Raw genomic sequence first — 24051 nt, 5'->3', positions numbered from 1 at the left:
TCACTGACCTCTCTCTCTCGGGACACACTGACCTCTCTCTCTCAGGACACACTGACCTCTCTCTCTCTCGGGACACACTGACCTCGCTCTCGGGATACACTGACCTCTCTCTCTCTCTCGGGACACACTGACCTCTCTCTCTCTCTCGGGACTCACTGACCTCTCCCTCTCTCTCAGGACACACTGACCTCTCTCTCTCTCTCTCAGGACACACTGACCTCTCTCTCTCGGGACACACTGACCTCTCTCTCTCTCTCTCGGGACTCATTGACCTCTCTCTCGGGACACACTGACCTCTCTCTCTCTCTCAGGACACACTGACCTCTCTCTCTCGGGACACACTGACCTCTCCCTCTCTCTCGGGACACACTGACCTCTCTCTCTCTCGGGACACACTGACATCTCTCTTTCGGGACACACTGACCTCTCTCTCTCGGGACTCATTGACCTCTCTCTCTTAGGACACACTGACCTCTCTCTCAGGACACACTGACCTCTCTCTCTCTCTTGGGACACACTGACCTCTCTCTCTCTCGGGACACACTGACCTCTCTTTCTCTCTCGGGACACACTGACCTCTCTCTCGGGACACACTGACCTCTCTCTCTTAGGACACACTGACCTCTCTCTCAGGACACACTGACCTCTCTCTCTCTCTTGGGACACACTGACCTCTCTCTCTCTCGGGACACACTGACCTCTCTTTCTCTCTCGGGACACACTGACCTCTCTCTCGGGACACACTGACCTCTCTCTCTCTCTTGGGACACACTGACCTCTCTCTCTCTCTCTCGGGACACACTGACCTCTCTCTCTCTCTTGGGACACACTGACCTCTCTCTCTCTCTCGGGACACACTGACCTCTCTCTCTCGGGACACACTGACCTCTCTCTCTCAGGACACACTGACCTCTCTCTCTCGGGACACACTGACCTCTCTCTCTCTCGGGACACACTGACCTCTCTCTCTATCGGGACACACTGACCTCTCTCTCTCGGGACACACTGACCTCTCTCTCTCTCTCTCTCTCTCGGGACACACTGACCTCTCTCTCTCTCTCTCTCTCGGGACACACTGACCTCTCTCTCTCTCTCGGGACACTGACCTCACTCTCTCTCTCGGGACACACTGACCTCTCTCTCTCGGGACACACTGACCTCTCTGTCTCTCTCTCTCTCTCAGGACACACTGACCTCTCTCTCTCTCTCTCGGGACACACTGACCTCTCTCTCGGGACACACTGTCCTCTCTCTCTCTCAGGACATACTGACCTCTCTCTCTCTCTCGGGACACGCTGACCTCTCACTCTCTCTCGGGACACACTGACCTCTCTCTCTCTCGGGACACACTGACCTCTCTCTCTCTCTTGGGACACACTGACCTCTCTCTCTCGGGACACACTGACCTCTCACTCTCTCTCTCTCTCTCTCGGGACACACTGACCTCTCTCTCTCTCTCTCTCTCGGGACACACTGACCTCTCTCTCTCGGGACACACTGTGCTCTCTCTCTCTGTCTCTCTCGGGAGACACTGACCTCTCTCTCTCGCGGGACACACTGACCTCTATCTATCCCTCTCTCTCCCGGGACACACTGACCTCTCTCTCTCTCGGGACACACTGACCTCTCTCTCTCTCTCTCTCTCTCTCGGGACACACTGACCTCTCTCTCTCTCTCTCTCTCGGGACACACTGACCTCTCTCTCTCGGGACACACTGACCTCTCACTCTCTCTCTCGGGACACACTGACCTCTCTCTCTCTGGACACACTGACCTCTCTCTCTCGGGACACACTGACCTCTCTCTCTCCCGGGACACACTGACCTCTCTCTCGCAACACACTGACCTCTCTCTCTCTCTCTCGGGACACACTGACTACTCTCTCTCTCTCGGGACACACTGATGTCTCTCTCTCTCTTGGGACACACTGACCTCTCTCTCTCTCTCTCTCGGGACACACTGACCTCTCTCTCTCTCTCTCTCTCGGGACACACTGACCTCTCTCTCTCTCTCTTGGGACACACTGACCTCTCCCTCTCGGGACACACTGACCTCTCTCTCTCGGGACACACTGACCTCTCTCTCCCTCTCTCGGGACACACTGACCTCTCTCTCTCTCTCTCGGGACACACTGACCTCTCCCACTCTCTCTCTCGGGACACACTGACCTCTCCCTCTCTCTCTCTCCCTCGGGATACACTGACCTCTCTCTCTCTCTCGGGACGCACTGACCTCTCTCTCTCGGGACACACTGACCTCTCTCTCTCTCTCGGGATACACTGTGCTCTCTCTCTCGGGACACATTGACCTCTCTCTCTCGCTCTCTCTCGGGACACACTGTCCTCTCTCTCTCTCTCTCTCTCTCTCGGGACACACTGCCCTCTCTCTCTCTCGGGACACACTGTCCTCTCTCTCTCTCTCTCTCTCTCGGGACCCACTGACCTCTCTCTCTCTCGGGATACACTGACATCTCTCTCTCTCTCGGGACACACTGACCTCTCTCTCTCTCGGGATACACTGACATTTCTCTCTCTCTCGGGACACACTGACCTCTCTCTCTCTCTCGCGACACACTGACCTCTCTCTCGGGACACACTGTCCTCTCTCTCTCTCTCTCTCTCTCTCTCGGGACACACTGCCCTCTCTCTCTCTCGGGACACACTGTCCTCTCTCTCTCTCTCTCTCGGGACACACTGTCCTCTCTCTCTCTCGGGACACACTGCCCTCTCTCTCTCTCGGGACACACTGTCCTCTCTCTCTCTCTCTCTCGGGACACACTGCCCTCTCTCTCTCTCGGGACACACTGACCTCTCTCTCGGGACACACTGACCTCTCTCTCTCTCTCTCGGGACACACTGCCCTCTCTCTCTCTCTCTCGGGACACACTGACCTCTCTCTCTCTCTCTCGGGACACACTGACCTCTCTCTCTCTCTCGCGGGACACACCGACCTCTCTCTTTCTCTCTCTCTCTCTCGGGACCCACTGACCTCTCTCTCTCTCTCGGGACACACTGACCTCTCTCTCTCTTGGGATACACTGACATCTCTCTCTCTCTCGGGACACACTGACATCTCTCTCTCTCTCGGGACACACTAACTCTCTCTCTCTCGGGATACACTGACCTCTCTCTCTCTCTCGGGTCACACTGACCTCTCTCTCTCTCGGGATACACTGACCTCTCTCTCTCTCGGGATACACTGACATCTCTCTCTCTCTCGGGACACACTGACCTTTCTCTCTCTCTCTCAGGACACACCGACCTCTCTCTCGGGACACACTGACCTCTTTCTCTCTCTCTCTCGGGACACACTGACCTCTCTCTCTCTCTCTCAGGACACACTGACCTCTCTCTCTCTCTCTCTCTCTCTCTCGCGGGACACATTGACCTCTCTCTCTCTCGGGATACACTGACATCTCTCTCTCTCTCGGGACACACTGACCTCTCTCTCTCTCCCTCTCTCTCGGGACACACTGACCTCTCTCTCTCTCTCTCTCGGGACACACTGACCTCTCTCTCTCGGGACACACTGACCTCTCTCTCTCTCTCAGGACACACTGACCTCTCTCTCTCTCGGGACACACTGACCTCTCTCGCTCTCTCTCGGGACACACTGACCTCTTTCTCTCTCTCTCTCTCTCTCTCTCTCGGGACACACTGACCTCTCTCTCTCACTCTCTCTTGGGACACACTGACCTCTCTCTCTCTCTCTCGGGACACACTGACCTCTCTCTCTCTCTCTCGGGACACACTGACCTCTCTCTCTCTCGACACATTGACCTCTCTCTCTCTCTCGGGACACAGACCTCTCTCTCTCTCTCGGGACACACTGACCTCTCTCTCTCTCTCTCTCGGGACTCACTGACCTCTCTCTCTCAGTACACACTGACCTCTCTCTCTCTCTCGGGACACACTGACCTCTCTCTCTCTCTCTTGGGACACACTGACCTCTCTCTCTCTCTCGGGACTCACTGACCTCTCTCTCTCGGGACACACTGACCCCTCTCTCTCAGGACACACTGACCTCTCTCTCTCTCTCGGGACACACTGACCTCTCTCTATCTCTCGGGACTCACTGACCTCTATCTCTCGGGACACACTGACCCCTCTCTCTCAGGACACACTGACCTCTCTCTCCCTCTCTCGGGACACACTGACCTCTCTCTCTCTCGGAACACACTGACCTCTCTCTCTCTCGGGACACACTGACCTCTCTCTCTCAGGACACACTGACCTCTCTCTCGGGACTCATTGACCTCTCTCTCTCTCTCAGGACACACTGACCTCTCTCTCTCGGGACACACTGACCTCTCTCTCTCTCGGGACACACTGACCTCTCTCTCGGGACTCATTGACCTCTCTCTCTCGGGACACACTGACCTCTCTCTCTCTCAGGACACACTGACCTCTCTCTCTCGGGACACACTGACCTCTCTCTCTCTCTCTCTCGGGACACACTGACCTCTCTCTCTCTCTCTCTCAGGACACACTGATCTCTCTCTCTCTCGGGACACACTGACCTCGCTCTCTCTCGGGACACACTGACCTCTCTCTCGGGATACACTGACCTCTCTCTCTCTATCGGGACACACTGACCTCTCCCTCTCTCTCGGGACACAGTGACCTCTCTCTCTCTCTCTCGGGACACACTGACCTCTCTCTCTTAGGACACACTGACCTCTCTCTCTCAGGACACACTGACCTCTCTCTCTCGGGACACACTGACCTCTCTCTCTCTCTCTCGGGACACACTGACCTCTCTCTCTCTCTCGGGACACACTGTCCTCTCTCTCTCTCTCGGGATACACTGACATTTCTCTCTCTCTCGGGACACACTGACCTCTCTCTCTCTCTCGCGACACACTGACCTCTCTCTCGGGACACACTGTCCTCTCTCCCTCTCTCTCTCTCTCTCGGGACACACTGCCCTCTCTCTCTCTTGGGACACACTGTCCTCTCTCTCTCTCTCTCTCTCTCTCTCGGGACACACTGCCCTCTCTCTCTCTCGGGACACACTGACCTCTCTCTCTCTCTCGGGACACACTGACCTCTCTCTCTCTCTCGGGACACACTGCCCTCTCTCTCTCTCGGGACACACTGCCCTCTCACTCTCTCTCGGGACACACTGACCTCTCTCTCTCTCTCTCGGGACACACTGACCTCTCTCTCTCTCGCGCGGGACACACCGACCTCTCTCTTTCTCTCTCTCTCTCGGGACCCACTGACCTCTCTCTCTCTCTCGGGACACACTGACCTCTCTCTCTCTTGGGATACACTGACATCTCTCTCTCTCTCGGGACACACTAACTCTCTCTCTCTCGGGATACACTGACCTCTCTCTCTCTCTCGGGTCACACTGACCTCTCTCTCTCTCGGGACACACTGACCTCTCTCTCTCTCGGGATACACTGACATCTCTCTCTCTCTCGGGACACACTGACCTTTCTCTCTCTCTCGGGACACACTGACCTTTCTCTCTCTCTCTCAGGACACACCGACCTCTCTCTCGGGACACACTGACCTCTTTCTCTCTCTCTCTCGGGACACACTGACCTCTCTCTCTCTCTCTCAGGACACACTGACCTCTCTCTCTCTCTCTCTCTCTCTCTCGCGGGACACATTGACCTCTCTCTCTCTCGGGATACACTGACATCTCTCTCTCTCTCTGGACACACTGACCTCTCTCTCTCTCCCTCTCTCTCGGGACACACTGACCTCTCTCTCTCTCTCTCTCTCGGGACACACTGACCTCTCTCTCTCGGGACACACTGACCTCTCTCTCTCTCTCAGGGCACACTGACCTCTCTCTCTCTCGGGACACACTGACCTCTCTCGCTCTCTCTCGGGACACACTGACCTCTTTCTCTCTCTCTCTCTCTCTCTCTCTCGGGACACACTGACCTCTCTCTCTCACTCTCTCTCGGGACACACTGACCTCTCTCTCTCTCTCTCGGGACACACTGACCTCTCTCTCTCTCTCGGGACACACTGACCTCTCTCTCTCTCTCTCGGGACACACTGACCTCTCTCTCTCTCTCGACACATTGACCTCTCTCTCTCTCTCGGGACACAGACCTCTCTCTCTCTCTCGGGACACACTGACCTCTCTCTCTCTCTCTCTCGGGACTCACTGACCTCTCTCTCTCGGGACACACTGACCCCTCTCTCTCAGGACACACTGACCTCTCTCTCTCTCTCGGGACACACTGACCTCTCTCTCTCTCTCGGGACTCACTGACCTCTCTCTCTCGGGACACACTGACCCCTCTCTCTCAGGACACACTGACCTCTCTCTCCCTCTCTCGGGACACACTGACCTCTCTCTCTCTTGGAACACACTGACCTCTCTCTCTCTCGGGACACACTGACCTCTCTCTCTCAGGACACACTGACCTCTCTCTCGGGACTCATTGACCTCTCTCTCTCTGTCAGGACACACTGACCTCTCTCTCTCGGGACACACTGACCTCTCTCTCTCTCGGGACACACTGACCTCTCTCTCGGGACTCATTGACCTCTCTCTCTTGGGTTCACACTGACCTCTCTCTCTCTCAGGACACACTGACCTCTCTCTCTCGGGACACACTGACCTCTCTCTCTCTCTCTCTCGGGACACACTGACCTCTCTCTCTCTCTCGGGACTCACTGACCTCTCTCTCTCAGGACACACTGACCTCTCTCTCTCTCGGGACACACTGACCTCGCTCTCTCGGGACACACTGACCTCTCTCTCGGGATACACTGACCTCTCTCTCTCTCTCGGGACACACTGACCTCTCCCTCTCTCTCGGGACACAGTGACCTCTCTCTCTCTCTCTCGGGACACACTGACCTCTCTCTCTCAGTACACACTGACCTCTCTCTCTCAGGACACACTGACCTCTCTCTCTCGGGACACACTGACCTCTCTCTCTCTCTCTCGGGACACACTGACCTCTCTCTCTCTCGGGACACACTGACCTCTCTCTCTCTCTCTCGGGACACACTGACCTCTCTCTCGGGACTCACTGACCTCTCTCTCTCGGGACACACTGACCTCTTTCTCTCGGGACACACTGACCTCTCTCTCTCTCGGGACACACTGACCTCGCTCTCTCTCGGGACACACTGACCTCTCTCTCTCTCTCGGGACACACTGACCTCTCTCTCTCTCGGGACACACTGACCTCTCTCTCTCTCTCTCGGGACACACTGACCTCTCTCTCGGGACTCACTGACCTCTCTCTCTCGGGACACACTGACCTCTCTCTCTCGGGACACACTGACCTCTCTCTCTCTCGGGACACACTGACCTCGCTCTCTCTCGGGACACACTGACCTCTCTCTCGGGATACACTGACCTCTCTCTCTCTCTCGGGACACACTGACCTCTCTCTCTCTCGGGACACACTGACCTCTCTCTCTCTCTCTCGGGACACACTGACCTCTCTCTCGGGACTCACTGACCTCTCTCTCTCGGGACACACTGACCTCTCTCTCTCGGGACACACTGACCTCTCTCTCTCTCGGGACACACTGACCTCTTTCTCTCTCTCTCTATCTCTCTCTCGGGACACACTGACCTCTCTCTCTCACTCTCTCTCGGGACAAACTGACCTCTCTCTCTCTCTCTCTCGGGACACACTGACCTCTCTCTCTCTCTCTCTCGGGACACACTGACCTCTCTCTCTCTCGACACATTGACCTCTCTCTCTCTCTCGGGACACAGACCTCTCTCTCTCGGGACACACTGACCTCTCTCTCTCTCTCTCTCGGGACTCACTGACCTCTCTCTCTCAGGACACACTGACCTCTCTCTCTCTCTCAGGACACACTGACCTCTCTCTCTCTCTCTCGGGACACACTGACCTCTCTCTCTCTCTCGGGACTCACTGACCTCTCTCTCTCGGGACACACTGACCCCTCTCTCTCAGGACACACTGACCTCTCTCTCCCTCTCTCGGGACACACTGACCTCTCTCTCTCTCGGAACACACTGACCTCTCTCTCTCTCGGGACACACTGACCTCTCTCTCTCAGGACACACTGACCTCTCTCTCGGGACTCATTGACCTCTCTCTCTCTCTCAGGACACACTGACCTCTCTCTCTCGGGACACACTGACCTCTCTCTCTCTCGGGACACACTGACCTCTCTCTCGGGACTCATTGACCTCTCTCTCTCGGGACACACTGACCTCTCTCTCTCAGGACACACTGACCTCTCTCTCTCTCTCTCTCGGGACACACTGACCTCTCTCTCTCTCAGGACACACTGACCTCTCTCTCTCGGGACACACTGACCTCTCTCTCTCTCTCTCTCTCTCTCGGGACACACTGACCTCTCTCTCTCTCTCGGGACTCACTGACCTCTCTCTCTCAGGACACACTGACATCTCTCTCTCTCTCGGGACACACTGACCTCGCTCTCTCTCGGGACACACTGACCTCTCTCTCGGGATACACTGACCTCTCTCTCTCTCTCGGGACACACTGACCTCTCCCTCTCTCTCGGGACACAGTGACCTCTCTCTCTCTCTCTCGGGACACACTGACCTCTCTCTCTCAGGACACACTGACCTCTCTCTCTCAGGACACACTGACCTCTCTCTCTCGGGACACACTGACCTCTCTCTCTCTCTCTCGGGACACACTGACCTCTCTCTCTCTCGGGACACACTGACCTCTCTCTCTCTCTCTTGGGACACACTGACCTCTCTCTCGGGACTCACTGACCTCTCTCTCTCGGGACACACTGACCTCTCTCTCTCGGGACACACTGACCTCTCTCTCTCTCGGGACACACTGACCTCGCTCTCTCTCGGGACACACTGACCTCTCTCTCGGGATACACTGACCTCTCTCTCTCTCTCGGGACACACTGACCTCTCTCTCTCTCTCGGGACACACTGACCTCTCTCTCTCTCGGGACATACTGACCTCTCTCTCTCTCTCTCGGGACACACTGACCTCTCTCTCGGGACTCACTGACCTCTCTCTCTCGGGACACACTGACCTCTCTCTCTCGGGACACACTGACCTCTCTCTCTCTTTCTCTCTCGGGACACACTGACCTCTCTCTCTCTCTCTCTCGGGATACACTGACCTCTCTCTCTCTCTCGGGACACACTGACCTCTCTCTCTCTCTCTCGGGACACACTGACCTCTCTCTCGGGACTCACTGACCTCTCTCTCTCGGGACACACTGACCTCTCTCTCTCGGGACACACTGACCTCTCTCTCTCTCGGGACACACTGACCTCGCTATCTCTCGGGACACACTGACCTCTCTCTCGGGATACACTGACCTCTCTCTCTCTCTCTCGGGACACACTGACCTCTCTCTCTCTCTCGGGACACACTGACCTCTCTCTCTCTCTCGGGACACACTGACCTCTCTCTCTCTCTCGGGACACACTGACCTCTCTCTCTCTCTCTCTCTCTCGGGACACACTGACCTCTCTCTCTCTCTCTCTCGGGACACACTGACCTCTCTCTCTCTCTCTCTCGGGATACACTGACCTCTCTCTCTCTCTCGGGACACACTGACCTCTCTCTCTCTCTCTCTCTCGGGACACACTGACCTCTCTCTCTCGGTATGTTCTCGATGCGATCCCTGACCTGGTTCCCCCTTTGCCCCCAGCCTGTCTAACACGAGCTGTTCCTCTCTGCAGTGCTCGGATGCCGTTTCATCATCACTGATGCCGATGAGTTTGTGTACAAGTACCTGGAGGAAAATGCTCCCGATTTCCCGGCCGAGACTCTCAGCTCGTTCCGGCAGAAGGCCGAGGAGAGGAAGAGGCAGCAGGTGGAGGAGCAGAAAGGCCGGTGAGTCCCTCGCTCATTGTCCCCGAGGTTCAGTCCTTCCCAGACCTGTGTACAGGCAGTGAGCATCTTCAGGCTCAGCACAGGGCCAGCATTCCAAAACACCCCCCCCCCCTCAAACCCAGTGCCCCCCCCTCCCCCCAAACCCAGCGCCCCACCCCCCAAACCCAGCGCCCCCTCCTCCCCCCAAACCCAGCGCCCCCTCCTCCCCCCAAACCCAGCGCCCCCTCCTCCCCCCAAACCCAGCGCCCCCTCCTCCCCCCAAACCCAGCGCCCCCTCCTCTCCCCAAACCCAGCGCCCCCTCCTCTCCCCAAACCCAGCGCCCCCTCCTCTCCCCAAACCCAGCGCCCCCTCCTCTCCCCAAACCCAGCGCCCCCTCCTCTCCCCAAACCCAGCGCCCCCTCCTCTCCCCAAACCCAGCGCCCCCTCCTCTCCCCAAACCCATCGCCCCCCCCTCCCCCCTCCCCCCAAACCCATCGCCCCCCCCTCAAACCCAGCACCCCCCCACTCAAACCCAGCGCCCCCCTCCCTCAAACCCAGCGCCCCACCCCCAAACCCAGCGCCCCCTCCTCCCCCCAAACCCATCGCCCCACCCCCCAAACCCAGCGCCCCCTCCTCCCCCCAAACCCAGCGCCCCCCACACCCAAACCCAGCGCCCCCTCCTCCCCCCAAACCCAGCGCCCCCTCCTCCCCCCAAAACCATCGCCCCACCCGCCCAAACCCAGCGCCCCCTCCTCCCCCCAAACCCAGCGCCCCCCTCCTCCCCCCACCTCCCCCCAAACCCAGCGCCCCCCCCCTCAAACCCAGCGCCCCCTCCTCCCCCAAAACCCAGCGCCCCACCCCCCAAACCCAGCGCCCCCCCCTCAAACCCAGCACCCCCTCCTCCCCCCAAAACCATCGCCCCACCCCTCCAAACCCAGCGCCCCCTCCTCCCCCCAAACCCTGCGCCCCCTCCTCCCCCCAAACCCTACGCCCCACCCCCCCAAACCCATCGCCCCACCCCCCCAAACCCAGCGCCCCCTCCTCCCCCCAAAACCATCGCCCCACCCCCCCAAACCCAGCGCCCCCTCCTCCCCCCAAACCCAGCGCCCCACCCCCCAAACCCAGCGCCCCCCCCTCAAACCCAGTGCCCCCCTCCTCCCCCCAAACACATCACCCCACCCCCCAAACCCAGTGCCCCCCTCCTCCCCCAAACACATCGCCCCACCCCCCCAAACCCAGCGCCCCCCCCTCCACCACCAAACGCAGCGCCCCACCCCCCAAACCCAGCGCCCCCCTCCTCCCCCCAAACCCAGCGCCCCCCTTCTCCCCCCAAACCCATCGCCCCACCCCCCCAAACCCAGCGCCCCATCCTCCCCCCAAACACATCGCCCCACCCCCCCAAACCCAGCGCCCCCCCGCCACCAAACCCAGCGCCCCCCCACCACCAAACCCAGCGCCCCCCACCACCAAACCCAGCGTCCCCCCCCCACCCCCCAAACCCAGCGCCCCCCCACCCACCAAACCCAGCGCCCCCCCCACCCACCAAACCCAGCGCACCCTCCTCCCCCCCAAACCCAGCGCCCCCCCCACCCACCAAACCCAGCGCCCCCCCCACCCACCAAACCCAGCGCCCCCCCCACCACCAAACCCATCGCCCCCCCCCCACCACCAAACCCAGCGCCCCCCACCCACCAAACCCAGCGCCCCCCACCCACCAAACCCAGCGCCCCCCCCACCCACCAAACCCATCGCCCCCCCCCCACCACCAAACCCAGCGCCCCCTCCTCCCCCCCAAACCCAGCGCCCCCCCACCACCAAACCCAGTGCCCCCCCCACCATAAGTAATACTGCCACCGCCATCAGTAATATTGCCACCGCCCCCCCCGTCAGTAATACTGCCCCCCACCACCGTCAGTTATACTGCACCCCCTCTCACTATCAGTAATGACCCCCCCCTCACTATCAGTAATGGGCCCCCCTCACCGCCTGTAATGAGGCCCCCCTCACCGCCTGTAATGAGCCCCCCTCACCGCCTGTAATGAGGCCCCCCTCACCGCCTGTAATGAGGCCCCCTCACCGCCTGTAATGAGGCTCCCCTCACCGCCTGTAATGAGGCCCCCCTCACCGCCTGTAATGAGCCCCCTCACTAGCTGTAATGAGCCCCCCCATCACCGCCTGTAATGAGCCCCCCTCACCGCCTGTAATGACTCCCCCCTCACCGCCTGTAATGAGCCCCCCTCACCGCCTGTAATGAGGCTCCCTCACCGCCTGTAATGAGGCCCCCCTCACCGCCTGTAATGAGCCCCCATCACCGCCTGTAATGAGCCCCCCTCACCGCCTGTAATGAGCCCCCCTCACCGCCTGTAATGAGCCCCCCTCACCGCCTGTAATGAGCCCCCCTCACCGCCTGTAATGAGCCCCCCTCACAGCCTGTAATGAGCCCCCCTCACCGCCTGTAATGAGCCCCCCTCACCGCCTGTAATGAGGCCCCCCTCACCGCCTGTAATGAGGCCCCCCTCACCGCCTGTAATGAGGCCCCCCTCACCGCCTGTAATGAGGCCCCCCTCACCGCCCGTAATGAGGCCCCCCTCACCGCCTGTATTGAGGCCCCCCTCACCGCCTGTAATGAGGCCCCCCTCACCGCCTGTAATGACTTCCCCCCCCCCGCTCTCCCCCTACCGGTTACACCTCTCACCTCTCGCTGTGTTTTTGTGTCTCCAGCTCTGTGTCATTCAGTGACCAAGCCCCAAGTCCCGCGGTGTCGGGCGGTGAAGTCCGTGTGCCATTGGAATGTAGACAACTCGTCAACACAAGACCATCAGCAGCGCAGTACCAGGGAGATACCAGGGCCCCACACGGAGATCTGTGTGCTCCGCCTGCACGGATCTGTGCCCCCAAGTACCAGGAAAATATCTGCTCCCCTCAATACCAGGGAGATATCCCTACACCCCAGTACCAGGGAGATATCTGTGCCCCTCAGTACCATGGAGATATCCGTGCCCCTCAATACCAGGAAGATATCCGTGCCCCTCAGTACCAGGGAGATATCCCTACACCCCAGTACCAGGGGGATATCCCTACACCACAGTACCAGGGAGATATCCGTACCCCTCAGTACCAGGGAAATATCCCTACACCCCAGTACCAGGGAGATATCCGTGCCCCTCAGTTCCAGGGAGATATCCCTACACCACAATGCAATCCCGCAGGACCCTAAGATTAACTTGTAACCAAGACCTTTAACCATCAATGTCAATTAGAAGAATGATGCTCTGGCATTGGGAGGGTTACTGAGCCCCAATAAAGTGATATTTCAAACACCGCCTGCAGATTCTTGGACGCCGATCTTCGATTGATAAGAACATAAGAAATAGGAACAGGAGTCGGCCATCTAGCCCCTCGAGCCTGCTCCGCCATTCAACAAGATCATGGCTGATCTGGCCGTGGACTCAGCTCCACTTACCCGCCCGCTCCCCATAACCCTTAATTCCCTTATTGGTTAAAAATCTATCTATCTGTGATTTGAATACATTCAATGAGCTAGCCTCAACTGCTTCCCTGGGCAGAGAATTCCACAGATTCACAACCCTCTGGGAGAAGAAATTCCTTCTCAACTCGGTTTTAAATTGGCTCCCCCGTATTTTGAGGCTGTGCCCCCTAGTTCTAGTCTCCCCGACCAGTGGAAACAACCTCTCTGCATCTATCTTGTCTATCCCTTTCATTATTTTAAATGTTTCTATAAGATCACCCCTCATCCTTCTGAACTCCAACGAGTAAAGACCCAATCTACTCAATCTATCATCATAAGGTAACCCCCTCATCTCCGGAATCAGCATAGTGAATCGTCTCTGTACACCCTCCAAAGCTAGTATATCCTTCCTTAAGTAAGGTGACCAAAACTGCACGCAGTACTCCAGGTGCGGCCTCGCTAATACCGTATACACTTTCCTGCACTGGCTCCATATCCCTCGATTCCCTTAATATCCAAAAATCTATTGAACTCTGTCTTGAATATACTCAAAGACTGAGGCTTCACAGCCCTCTGGGGCAGGGAATTCTAAAGATTCACCCCCCTCTGAGTGAAGAAATTCCTCCTCATCTCAGTCCTAAATGGCCGACCCCTTATCCTGAGACTGTGACCCCTGGTTCCAGACTCCCCAGCCCGGGGGAAACACCCTCCCTGCATCTACCCTGTCAAGCCCTGTAAGAATTTTGTATGTTTCAATGAGATCACCTCTCATTCTTCTAAACTCAAGAGAATATCGGACTAGTCTACTCAATCTCTCCTCATAGGACAATCCCCCCATCCCAGGAATCAGTCTGGTGAACCTTCAATACACTCTCTCTATGGCAAGTATATCCTTCGTTAGGTAAGGAGACCGACACTGTACACAATACTCCAGGTGTGGTCTCACCAGGGCCCTATATAATTACAATAAGACGCCTTTACTCTTATACTCAAATCCTCCTGTAATAAAGGCCAACATCCCATTTGCTTTAATCACTTGCTGTACCTGCCTGTTAACTTTCAGTGATTGGTGTACAAGGAACCCAGGTCCCTCTGAACACCAACATTTAAAAAATACTCTGCTTTTATATTTTTCCTACCAAAGTGGATAACTTCACATTTCTCCACATTATATTCCATTTGCCATGTTCTTGCCCACTCACTCAGCCTGTCTCTATCCCTTTGAAGCCTCTTTGCATCCTCCTCACAACTTACATTCCCACCGAGCTTTGTATAGAAAATAGGTGCAGGAGGCCATTCGGCCCTTCGAGCCTGCACCCCATTCAATAAGATCATGGCTGATCATTCCCTCAGTACCCCTTTCCTGCTTTCTCTCCATACCCCTTGATTCCTTTAGCCGTAAGGGCCATATCTAACTCCCTCTTAAATATATCTAACGAATTGGCCTCAACAACTCTCTGCGGCAGGGAATTCCACAGGTTAACAACTCTCTGAGTGAAGAAGTTTCTCCTCATCTCGGTCCTAAATGGCTTACCCCTTATCCTTAGACTATGTCCCCTGGTTCTGGACTTCCCCAACATTGGGAACATTCTTCCTGCATCTAACCTGTCCAATCCCGTCAGAATTTTATATGTTTCTATGAAATCCCCTCTCAATTCCATTGAATATAAGCCTAGTCGATCCAGTCTTTCTTCATATGTCAGTCCCACCATCCCGGGAATCAGCCTGGTGAACCTTCACTGCACTCCCTCAATAGCAAGAACGTCCTTCCTCAGATTAGGAGACCAAAACTGAACACAATATTCCAGGTGTGGCCTCACTAAGGCCCTGTACAACTGCAACAAGACCTCCCTGCTCCTATACTCAAATCCCCTAGCTATGAAGGCCAACATACCATTTGCCTTCTTCACCGCCTGCTGTACCTGTATGCCAACTTTCAATGACTGATGTACCATGACACCCAGGTCTCGTTGCACCTCCCCTTTTCCTAATCTGTCACCATTCAGATAATAATCTGCCTTCCTGTTTTTACTACCAAAGTGGATAACCTCACATTTATCCACATTATTACCGCATCTGCCATGCATTTGCCCACTCACCTAACCTGTCCAAGTCACCCTGCAGCCTCTTAGCGTCCTCCTCACAGCTCACACTGCCACCCAGCTTAGTGTTATCTGCAAACTTGGAGATCTTACATTCAATTCCTTCTTCTAAATCATTAATGTATATTGTAAATAGCTGGGGTCCCAGCACTGAGCCCTGCGGTACCCCACTAGTCACTGCCTGCCATTCTGAAAAGGACCCATTTATTCCTACTCTTTGCTTCCTGTCTGCCAACCAGTTCTCTATCCACGTCAGTACATTACCCCCAATACCATGTGCTTTAATTTTGCACACCAATCTCGTGTGGGACCTTGTCAAAAGCCTTTTGAAAGTCTAAATACACCGCATCCACTGGTTCTCCCTTGTCCACTCTACTAGTTACATCCTCAAAAAATTCTCGAAGATTTGTCAAGCACGATTTCCCTTTCATAAATCCATGCTGACTTGGTCCGATCCTGTCACTGCTTTCCAAATGCGCTGCTATTTCATCATTAATAATTGATTCCAACATTTTCCCCACTACTGATGTCAGGCTAACCGATCTAAAATTCCATGTTTTCTCTCTCCCTCCTTTTTTAAAAAGTGGTGTTACATTAGCTACCCTCCAGTCCATAGGAACTGATCCAGAGTCAATAAAATGTTGGAAAATGATCACCAATGCATTCACTATTTCTAGGGCCACTTCTTTAAGTACTCTGGGATGCAGACTATCAGGCCCCGGGGATTTATCGGCCTTCAATCCCATCATTTTATTTTTACTCCAGACAGGGATGTACAATTTCCTGACTAATAAGGATTTCCTTCAGTTCCTCCTTCTCACTAGACCCTCGGTCCCCTAGTATTTCCAGAAGGTTATTTGTGTCTTCCTTCGTGAAGACAGAACCAAAGTATTTGTTCAATTGGTCTGCCATTTCTTTGTTCCCCATTATAAATTCACCTGAATCTGACTGCAAGGGACCTACGTTTGTCTTCATTAATATTTTTCTCTTCACATATCTATAGAAGCTTTTGCAGTCAGTTTTTATGTTCCCAGCAAGCTTCCTCTCATACACTATTTTCCCCCTCTTAATTAAACCTTTGTCCTCCTCTGCTGAGTTCTAAATTTCTCCCAGTCCTCAGGTTTGCTGCTTTTTCTGGCCAATTTATAGACCTCTTCCTTGGATTTAACATTATCCCTAATTTCCCTTGTTAGGCACAGTTGAGCCACCTTCCCCGTTTTATTTTTACTCCAGACAGAGATGTACAATTGCTGAAGTTCATCCATGTGATCTTCAAATGTTTGCCATTGCCTATCCAACGTCAACCCTTTAAATATCATACGCCAGTATATTCTAGCCAATTCACGTCTCATACCATCGAAGTTACCTTTCTTTAAGTTCAGGACCCTAGTCTCTGAATTAACTGTGTCACTCTCCATCTTAATAAAGAATTCCACCATATTATGGTCACTCTTCCCCAAGGGGCCTCACACAACAAGATTGCTAATTAATCCTTTCTCATTACACATCACCCAGTCTAGGATGGCCAGCTCTCGAGTTGGTTCCTCGACATATTGGTCTAGAAAACCATCCCTAATACACTCCAGGAAATCCTCCTACACCGCATTGCTACCAGTTTGGTTAGCCCAATCAATATGTAGATAAAAGTCGCCCATGTTAACTGCTATACCTTTATTGCATGCATCCCTAATTTCCTGTTTGATGCCATCCCCAACCTCACTACTACTGTTTGGTGGTCTGTACACAACTCCCACTAGCATTTTCTGCCATTTGGTGTTCCGCAGCTCCACCCATACAGATTCCACATCATCCAAGCTAATGTCCTTCCTTACTATTGCGTTAATCTCCTCTTTAACCAGCAACGTTACCCCACTTCCTTTTCCTTTCTGTCTATCCTTCCTGAATGCTGAATACCCCTGGATGTTGAGTTCCCAGCCTTGGTCACCCTGGAGCCATGTCTCCGTAATCCCAATTACATCATATCTGTTAACAGTTATCTGTGCAGTTAATTCATCCACCTTATTACGAATGCTCCTCGCATTGAGACACAGAGCCTTCAGGCTTGTTTTTCTAATACTCTTTTGTCCTTTTAGAATTATGTTGTAATGTGGCCCTTTTTGATTTTTGCCTTGGGTTTCTCTGCCCTCCATTTTTACTATTCTCCTTTCTACCTTTTGCTTCTGACCCCATTTTACTTCCCTGTATCTCCCTGCACAGGTTCCCATCCCCCTGCCCTACTAGTTTAAATCCTCCCCAATAGCACGAGCAAACACTCCCCCCTTGGACATCGGTTCCGGTCCTGCCCAGGTGCAGACCGTCCGGTTTGTACTGGTCCCACCTCCCCCAGAACCGGTTCCGGTGTCCCAGGAATTTGAATCCCTCCCTCTTGCACCATTTGTCAAGCCACATATTCATTTTAACTATCCTGCGATTCCTACTCTGACTAGCACGTGGCACTGGTAGCAATCCTGAGATTATTACCTTTGAGGTCCTACTTTTAAATTTGACTCCTAGCTCCCTAAATTCAGCTTGTAGGACCTCATCCCGCTTTGTACCTATATGCACCACGACAACTGGCTGTTCACCCTCCCTTTTCAGAATGTCCTGCACCCGCTCCGAGACATCCTTGACCCTTGCACCAGGGAGGCAACATACCATCCTGGAGTCTCGGTTGCGGCCGCAGAAACGCCTATCTATTCCCCTTACAATTGAATCCTCAATCACTATCGCTCTCCCACTCTTTTTCCTGCCCTCCTGTGCAGCAGAGCCAGCCACGGTGCCATGAACTTGGCTGCTGCTGCCCTCCCCTGATGAGTCATCACCCCTAACAGTACTCAAAGCAGTGTATCTGTTTTGCAGGGGGATGACCGCAGGGGACCCCTGCACTACCTTCCTTCCACTGCTCTTCCTGTTGGTCTTCCATTCCCTATCTGGCTGTGGACCCTTTACCTGTGGTAAGACCAACTCACTAAATGTGCTATTCATGACATCCTCAGCATCGTGGATGCTCCAGAGTGAATCCACCCTCAGCTCCAGTGCCGCAATGCGGTCTGTCAGGAGCTGCAGCTGGATACACTTCCCACACACGTCGTAGTTAGGGACGCTTCCACTTCACATAGCACAGTAGGAGCATGACACGGGTCTGGGCTCTCCTACCATGACTTAACCCTTAAATTACTTAATTTGGCAACAATGACAAGGTTTCTTACTGCTAAGAAAAATAAAAAAGATAAAGAAAACTACTCACCAATCAACCAGCCAATCATTTACCCTCTTGGCTATGACATCACACTTCGATAACTTTTGACCCCGCTGCTGTCGCTTCCCTCACAGGCCCCGCCCACTCCCGCTCAGACTATCATCAGCAAACCTGGATACATTACACTCGGTCCCCTCATCCAAATCATTGATACAGATTGTGAATAGCTGGGGCCCCAGCACTGATCCCTGCGTACCCCACTAGTTACAGCCTGACAACCCGAAAATGACCCGTTTATTCCTACTCTCTGATTTCTGTCCGTTAACCAATCCTCAATCCATGCTAGTATATTACCCCCAATCCCATGAGCCCTAATTTTGTTCAACAACCTCTTGTCAGGCACCTTATTGAATGCCTTCTGAAAATCCAAATACACCACATCCACTGGTTCCCCCTTATCTATTCTGCTAGTTACATCCTCACAAAACAGATTTGTCAAACATGATTTCCCTTTCATAAATCCGTGTTGACTCTGCCCGATCCTATTATTATTTTCGCAGTGCCCTGTTACCACGCCCTTAATAATAGATTCGAGCATTTTCCCTACGACTGATGTCAGGCTAACTGGTCTGTAGTTCCCCGTTTTCTCTCTCCCTCCTTTCTTAAATAGCGGGGGTTACATTTTCCCCTCACAGGGGGTTCCAGCGACCTCGGTCCCCTCACCCTCCATCCAAAACTAGCCAACCCTTGAGCTGCCCTGAAGGGTCGGGTATTCAACCCCCCCCAGAGGGTGCAACCCCCCCTCCCACAGAGTGCGACCGCCACCTCCCCCCAGAGAGTGCGACCCTGACACCCCTCCCCCAGAGAGTGTGACCCCCCCCAGAGAGTGCGACCCTGACACCCCTCCCCCAGAGAGTGTGACCCCCCCCAGAGAGTGCGACCCTGACACCCCTCCCCCAGAGAGTGTGACCCCCCCCAGAGAGTGCGACCCTGACACCCCTCCCCCAGAGAGTGTGAACCCCCTCTCCCCACTCCCAGGTGACCCCGTCTCCTCCCCCCCCCCCCCCCCCCCCCCAGAGTGCGTTAGTGACCAGCCTGAATGTTCAGAGATACATAACCCATCGACACACATAACGTTTAATTTGCACTTTTATTTACAGCTGTGCTCATGGTTTACACGACTGCAGCCTCCCAGACCGGGGTCAGTTAGGGTCACGTTCCGGACCCCCCCCACCCCAGACCGGGGTCAGTTAGGGTCATGGTGCTGACTCCCCCCAGACCGGGGTCAGTTCGGGTCACGGTGCTGACTCCCCCCAGACCGGGGTCAGTTAGGGTCACGGTGCTGACCACCCTCAGACCGGGGTCAGTTAGGGTCATGGTGCTGACTCCCCCCAGACCGGGGTCAGTTAGGGTCACGGTGCTGACTCCCCCCAGACCGGGGTCAGTTAGGGTCACGGTGCTGACCACCCCCAGACCGGGGTCAGTTAGGATCATGGTGCTGACCCATCCAGACCGGGGTCAGTTAGGGTCACGGTGCTGACCCCTGCCATACCCACCAATCACCTGCGCTCCTGTAGCAGAGCGGCTGAAGGCTCGATTTGAGCCTCGCCCAACGCGGGACCGTTCCCCGGACACAGACCCCCTCCCGCTGAGCTTTGGGGGGAGGAGGCACTGTGGCACAGTGACGATCGGTGGGCAGGCAGTGAGTGCGCTGCTGGGGCACAGACTGACCCCCATCCAATGACACCAGCCAACCACAGAGCATGGTACTGAGCCCCACACACACAGCAGGGAAGGCCTAGGCTCCATCCCCGGCCTGTGCTGATGAGCGGACCAGTGCCTGTGTGGAGGGGTAACTCAGCCTTGGCCCATGCCTTCCAGCAAGGCCTCCTGTAAACTTGTGCCTGTTTTGGTGTGGGTTGGGGAAGTGTTCAATGTGATGCCCCCATAGTTGAATACCACACCGTCACCTAAAGATGGGGCTGGTGGGGGAGGGGAAACCAAGTCCCAGAGGCAGCACTTGGGGTGGGGGAGTTGAAAGAAATATAAACAGACTGGGTGATGCTGTGTGATTGGTTCGTGCCTGGAGTATTGTTGCCTGGTCGGGTCGGGTCTGGTCTGGTGCAGGGTCTGGTCTGGTCTGGTCAGGTCTGGTCTGGTCAGGTCTGGTCTGGTCGGGTCGGGTCGGGTCTGGTCAGGTCTGGTCTGGTCTGGTCGGGTCGGGTCTGGTCTGGTCGGGTCGGGTCTGGTCTGGTCTGGTCTGGTCTGGTCAGGTCTGGTCTGGTCTGGTCTGGTCAGGTCTGGTCTGGTCTGGTCTGGTCTGGTCGGGTCTGGTCTGGTCTGGTCGGGTCGGGTCTGGTCTGGTCTGGTCTGGTCTGGTCTGGTCGGGTCTGGTCTGGTCGGGTCGGGTCTGGTCTGGTCTGGTCGGGTCTGGTCTGGTCGGGTCTGGTCTGGTCAGGTCTGGTCTGGTCGGGTCTGGTCTGGTCGGGTCTGGTCTGGTCGGGTCTGGTCTGGTCGGGTCTGGTCTGGTCAGGTCTGGTCGGGTCTGGTCAGGTCTGGTCTGGTCAGGTCTGGTCTGATCGGGTCTGGTCTGGTCTGGTCAGGTCTGGTCTGGTCGGGTCTGGTCTGGTCTGGTCTGGTCGGGTCTGGTCTGGTCTGGTCTGGTCGGGTCAGGTCTGGTCGGGTCGGGTCGGGTCAGGTCTGGTCCTGGTCTGGTCGGGTGGTCTGGTCTGGTCAGGTCTGGTCGGGTCGGGTCAGGTCTGGTCTGGTCGGGTCTGGTCAGGTCTGGTCTGGTCTGGTCTGGTCCCCCTGCTCGGTCTGCTTTAGGGCGATCTGGTTTTACGAGCTCTCGGTGATGCCCCGTTCTCTGATTTGATCAAACCGTTCTCATGGTGACCTGAGGGAGAAAGAGACCGAGTTACTGAGAGCCCAGACCCCGGGAAATCCCCAACCCCCAACACTAACCCCCGACCCCTAGCACTGACCCCCGACCCCAGCATCGACCTCCAGAACACTCCACATTGACCTCTGCCCCTCACCCCACCCACACTGACCCCTGCCCCCTCACCCCCCACACTGACCCCTGCCCCCTCACCCCGCACTGACCCCTGACCTCTCACCCACCCACACTGACCCCTGCCCCCCGCCCCTCACCCCACCCACACTGACCCCTGCCCCCTCACCCCCCCCACACTGCCCCCTCACCCCCACCACACTGACCCCTGCCCCTCACCCTGCACTGACCACTGCCCTATGACCCCCCCGCCACTGACCCCTGGCCCTCTCACCCCACACTGACCCCTGCCCTCTCACCCCCCCACTTGACCCCTGCCTCCTCATCCCCCCACACTGACCCCTGCCCCCTCACCCCGCACTGACCCCTGCCCTCTCACCCCCCACACTGACGCCTGCCCCCTCACCCCCCTACATTGACCCCTGCCCCCGCACTGACCCCTGCCCTCTCACCCCCCCCCACACTGACCCCTGACCCGTCACCCCACCCCTGACCCGTCACCCCACACTGACCCCTGCCCTCTCACCCCCCACACTGACCCCTGCCCCCTCACCCCCTACACTGACCCCTGCCCCCTCACCCCACACTGACCCCTGCCCCCTCACCCTACACTGACCCCTGCCCCCTCACTGACCACTGCCCTCTCACCCTCCGTACTGACCCTTGCCCCCTCACCCCACACTGACCCTTGCCCTCTCACCCCCTCCACACTGACCCCTGACCCCCTCCCCTCACCCCACCCACACTGACCCCTGCCCCCTCACCCCCCCCACACTGACCCCTGCCCCCTCATCCCCCCACACTTATCCCTGCCCCCTCACCCCGCACTGACCACAGCCCTCTCACCCCCCGCACTGCCCTCTGCCCCCTCACCCCACACTGACCCCTTCCCCCTCACCCCGCACTGACCCCTGCCCCCTCACCCCCCACACTGACCCCTGCCCTCTCAGCCCCCCACACTGCCCCCTCACCCCCTCCACACTGACCCCTGCCCCTCATCCCCCCACACTGACCCCTGCCCCCTCACCCCGCACTGACCCCTGCCCTCTCACCCCCCCACACTGACCCCTGCCCTCTCAGCCCCCCACACTGCCCCCTCACCCCCTCCACACTGACCCCTGCCCCCTCATCCCCCCACACTGACCCCTGCCCCCTCACCCCCCTACACTGACCCCTGCCCCCTCACCCCCTACACTGACCCCTGCCCCCTCACCCCGCACTGACCACTGCCCTCTCACCCTCCGTACTGACCCTTGCCCCCTCACCCCACACTGACCCTTGACCTCTCACCCCCTCCACACTGACCCCTGACCCCCGCCACATTGACCCCTGCCCCCTCATCCCCCCCCACACTGACCCCTGCCCCCTCATCACCCCGCACTGACCCCTGCCCTCTCACCCCCCCCATACTGACCCCTGACCCGTCACCCCACACTGACCCCTGCCCTCTCACCCCCCACACTGACCCCTGCCCCCTCATCCCCCCACACTGACCCCTGCCCCCTCACCCCCCCACACTGACCCCTGCCCCCTCATCCCACACTGACCCCTGCCCCCTCACCCCCCCCGCACTGACCCCTGCCCTCTCACCCCCCCCACATTGACCCCTGACCCGTCACCCCACACTGCCCCCTGCCCCCTCACCCCCTCCACACTGACCCCTGCCCCCTCATCCCCCCACACTGACCCCTGCCCCCTCACCCCGCACTGACCCCTGCCCCCTCACCCCCCTACACTGACCCCTGACCCGTCACCCCACACTGACCCCTGCCCTCTCAGCCCCCCACACTGACCCCTGCCCCCTCATCCCCCCACACTGACACCTGCCCCCTCATCCCTCACTGAACCCTGCCCCCTCATCCCACACTGACCCCTGCCCCTTCACCCCCCCACACTGACCCCTGCCCTCTCAGCCCCCACACTGCCCCCTCACCCCCTCCACATTGACCCCTGCCCCCTCATCCCCCCACACTGACCCCTGCCCCCTCATCTGCCCACACTGACCCCTGCCCCCTCATCCCCCCCACACTGACCCCTGCCCTCTCACCCCCCCACACTGACCCCTGCCCTCTCACCCCCCCCCACACTGACCCCTGCCCCCTCACCCCACACTGCCCCCTGCCCCCTCACCCCACACTGCCCCCTGCCCCCTCACCGCCCCCACACTGACCTGGTTCCCTGCGCACGACCCTCCCCCTCGGTGCTGTCACTCCGGTGACCTTCCTGCGGGAAGCCTGCTCCGCTCGGAATTCTCGCCACCGGCGCAGCTGGAAGTGAATAAATCGCCACATCATCCAGGCCTGGGTCAGGCACATCATCGCCAGGATCCCGAGCCTGGGGGGGGGGGGGAGAGAGAGAGCAGTCAGTACATCACCCGGGGGGGGGGGGGGGAGAGAGAGAGCAGTCAGTATATCACCCGGGGGGGGGGGAGAGCAGTCAGTACATCACCCGGGGGGGGGGGGGGGAGAGAGAGAGCAGTCAGT

General features: G+C 57.0%; 1 protein-coding gene across 1 annotated transcript in view; it reads left to right on the top strand.

The window, feature by feature from the left end:
• The window catches only part of efhc1 (EF-hand domain (C-terminal) containing 1), a 102581-nt gene extending 89517 nt beyond the window's left edge, over nucleotides 1-13064 (top strand). Inside the window, exons 9-10 of the mRNA XM_070870990.1 lie at nucleotides 9652-9805; nucleotides 12507-13064. Of these exons, the coding sequence (XP_070727091.1) occupies nucleotides 9652-9805; nucleotides 12507-13002 (650 nt within the window). The 3' untranslated portion in view covers nucleotides 13003-13064. The remainder of the gene's footprint in view (nucleotides 1-9651; nucleotides 9806-12506) is intronic.
• The last annotated feature ends 10987 nt before the right edge of the window (nucleotides 13065-24051 follow it).

The sequence above is a fragment of the Pristiophorus japonicus genome, unplaced genomic scaffold (assembly GCF_044704955.1).
Source record: "Pristiophorus japonicus isolate sPriJap1 unplaced genomic scaffold, sPriJap1.hap1 HAP1_SCAFFOLD_204, whole genome shotgun sequence".
NCBI classification, from domain to species: Eukaryota; Metazoa; Chordata; class Chondrichthyes; family Pristiophoridae; genus Pristiophorus; species Pristiophorus japonicus.
The sequence above is the reverse complement of the archived record's forward strand: the minus strand, read 5'-3'. Positions and strand labels throughout refer to the sequence as shown.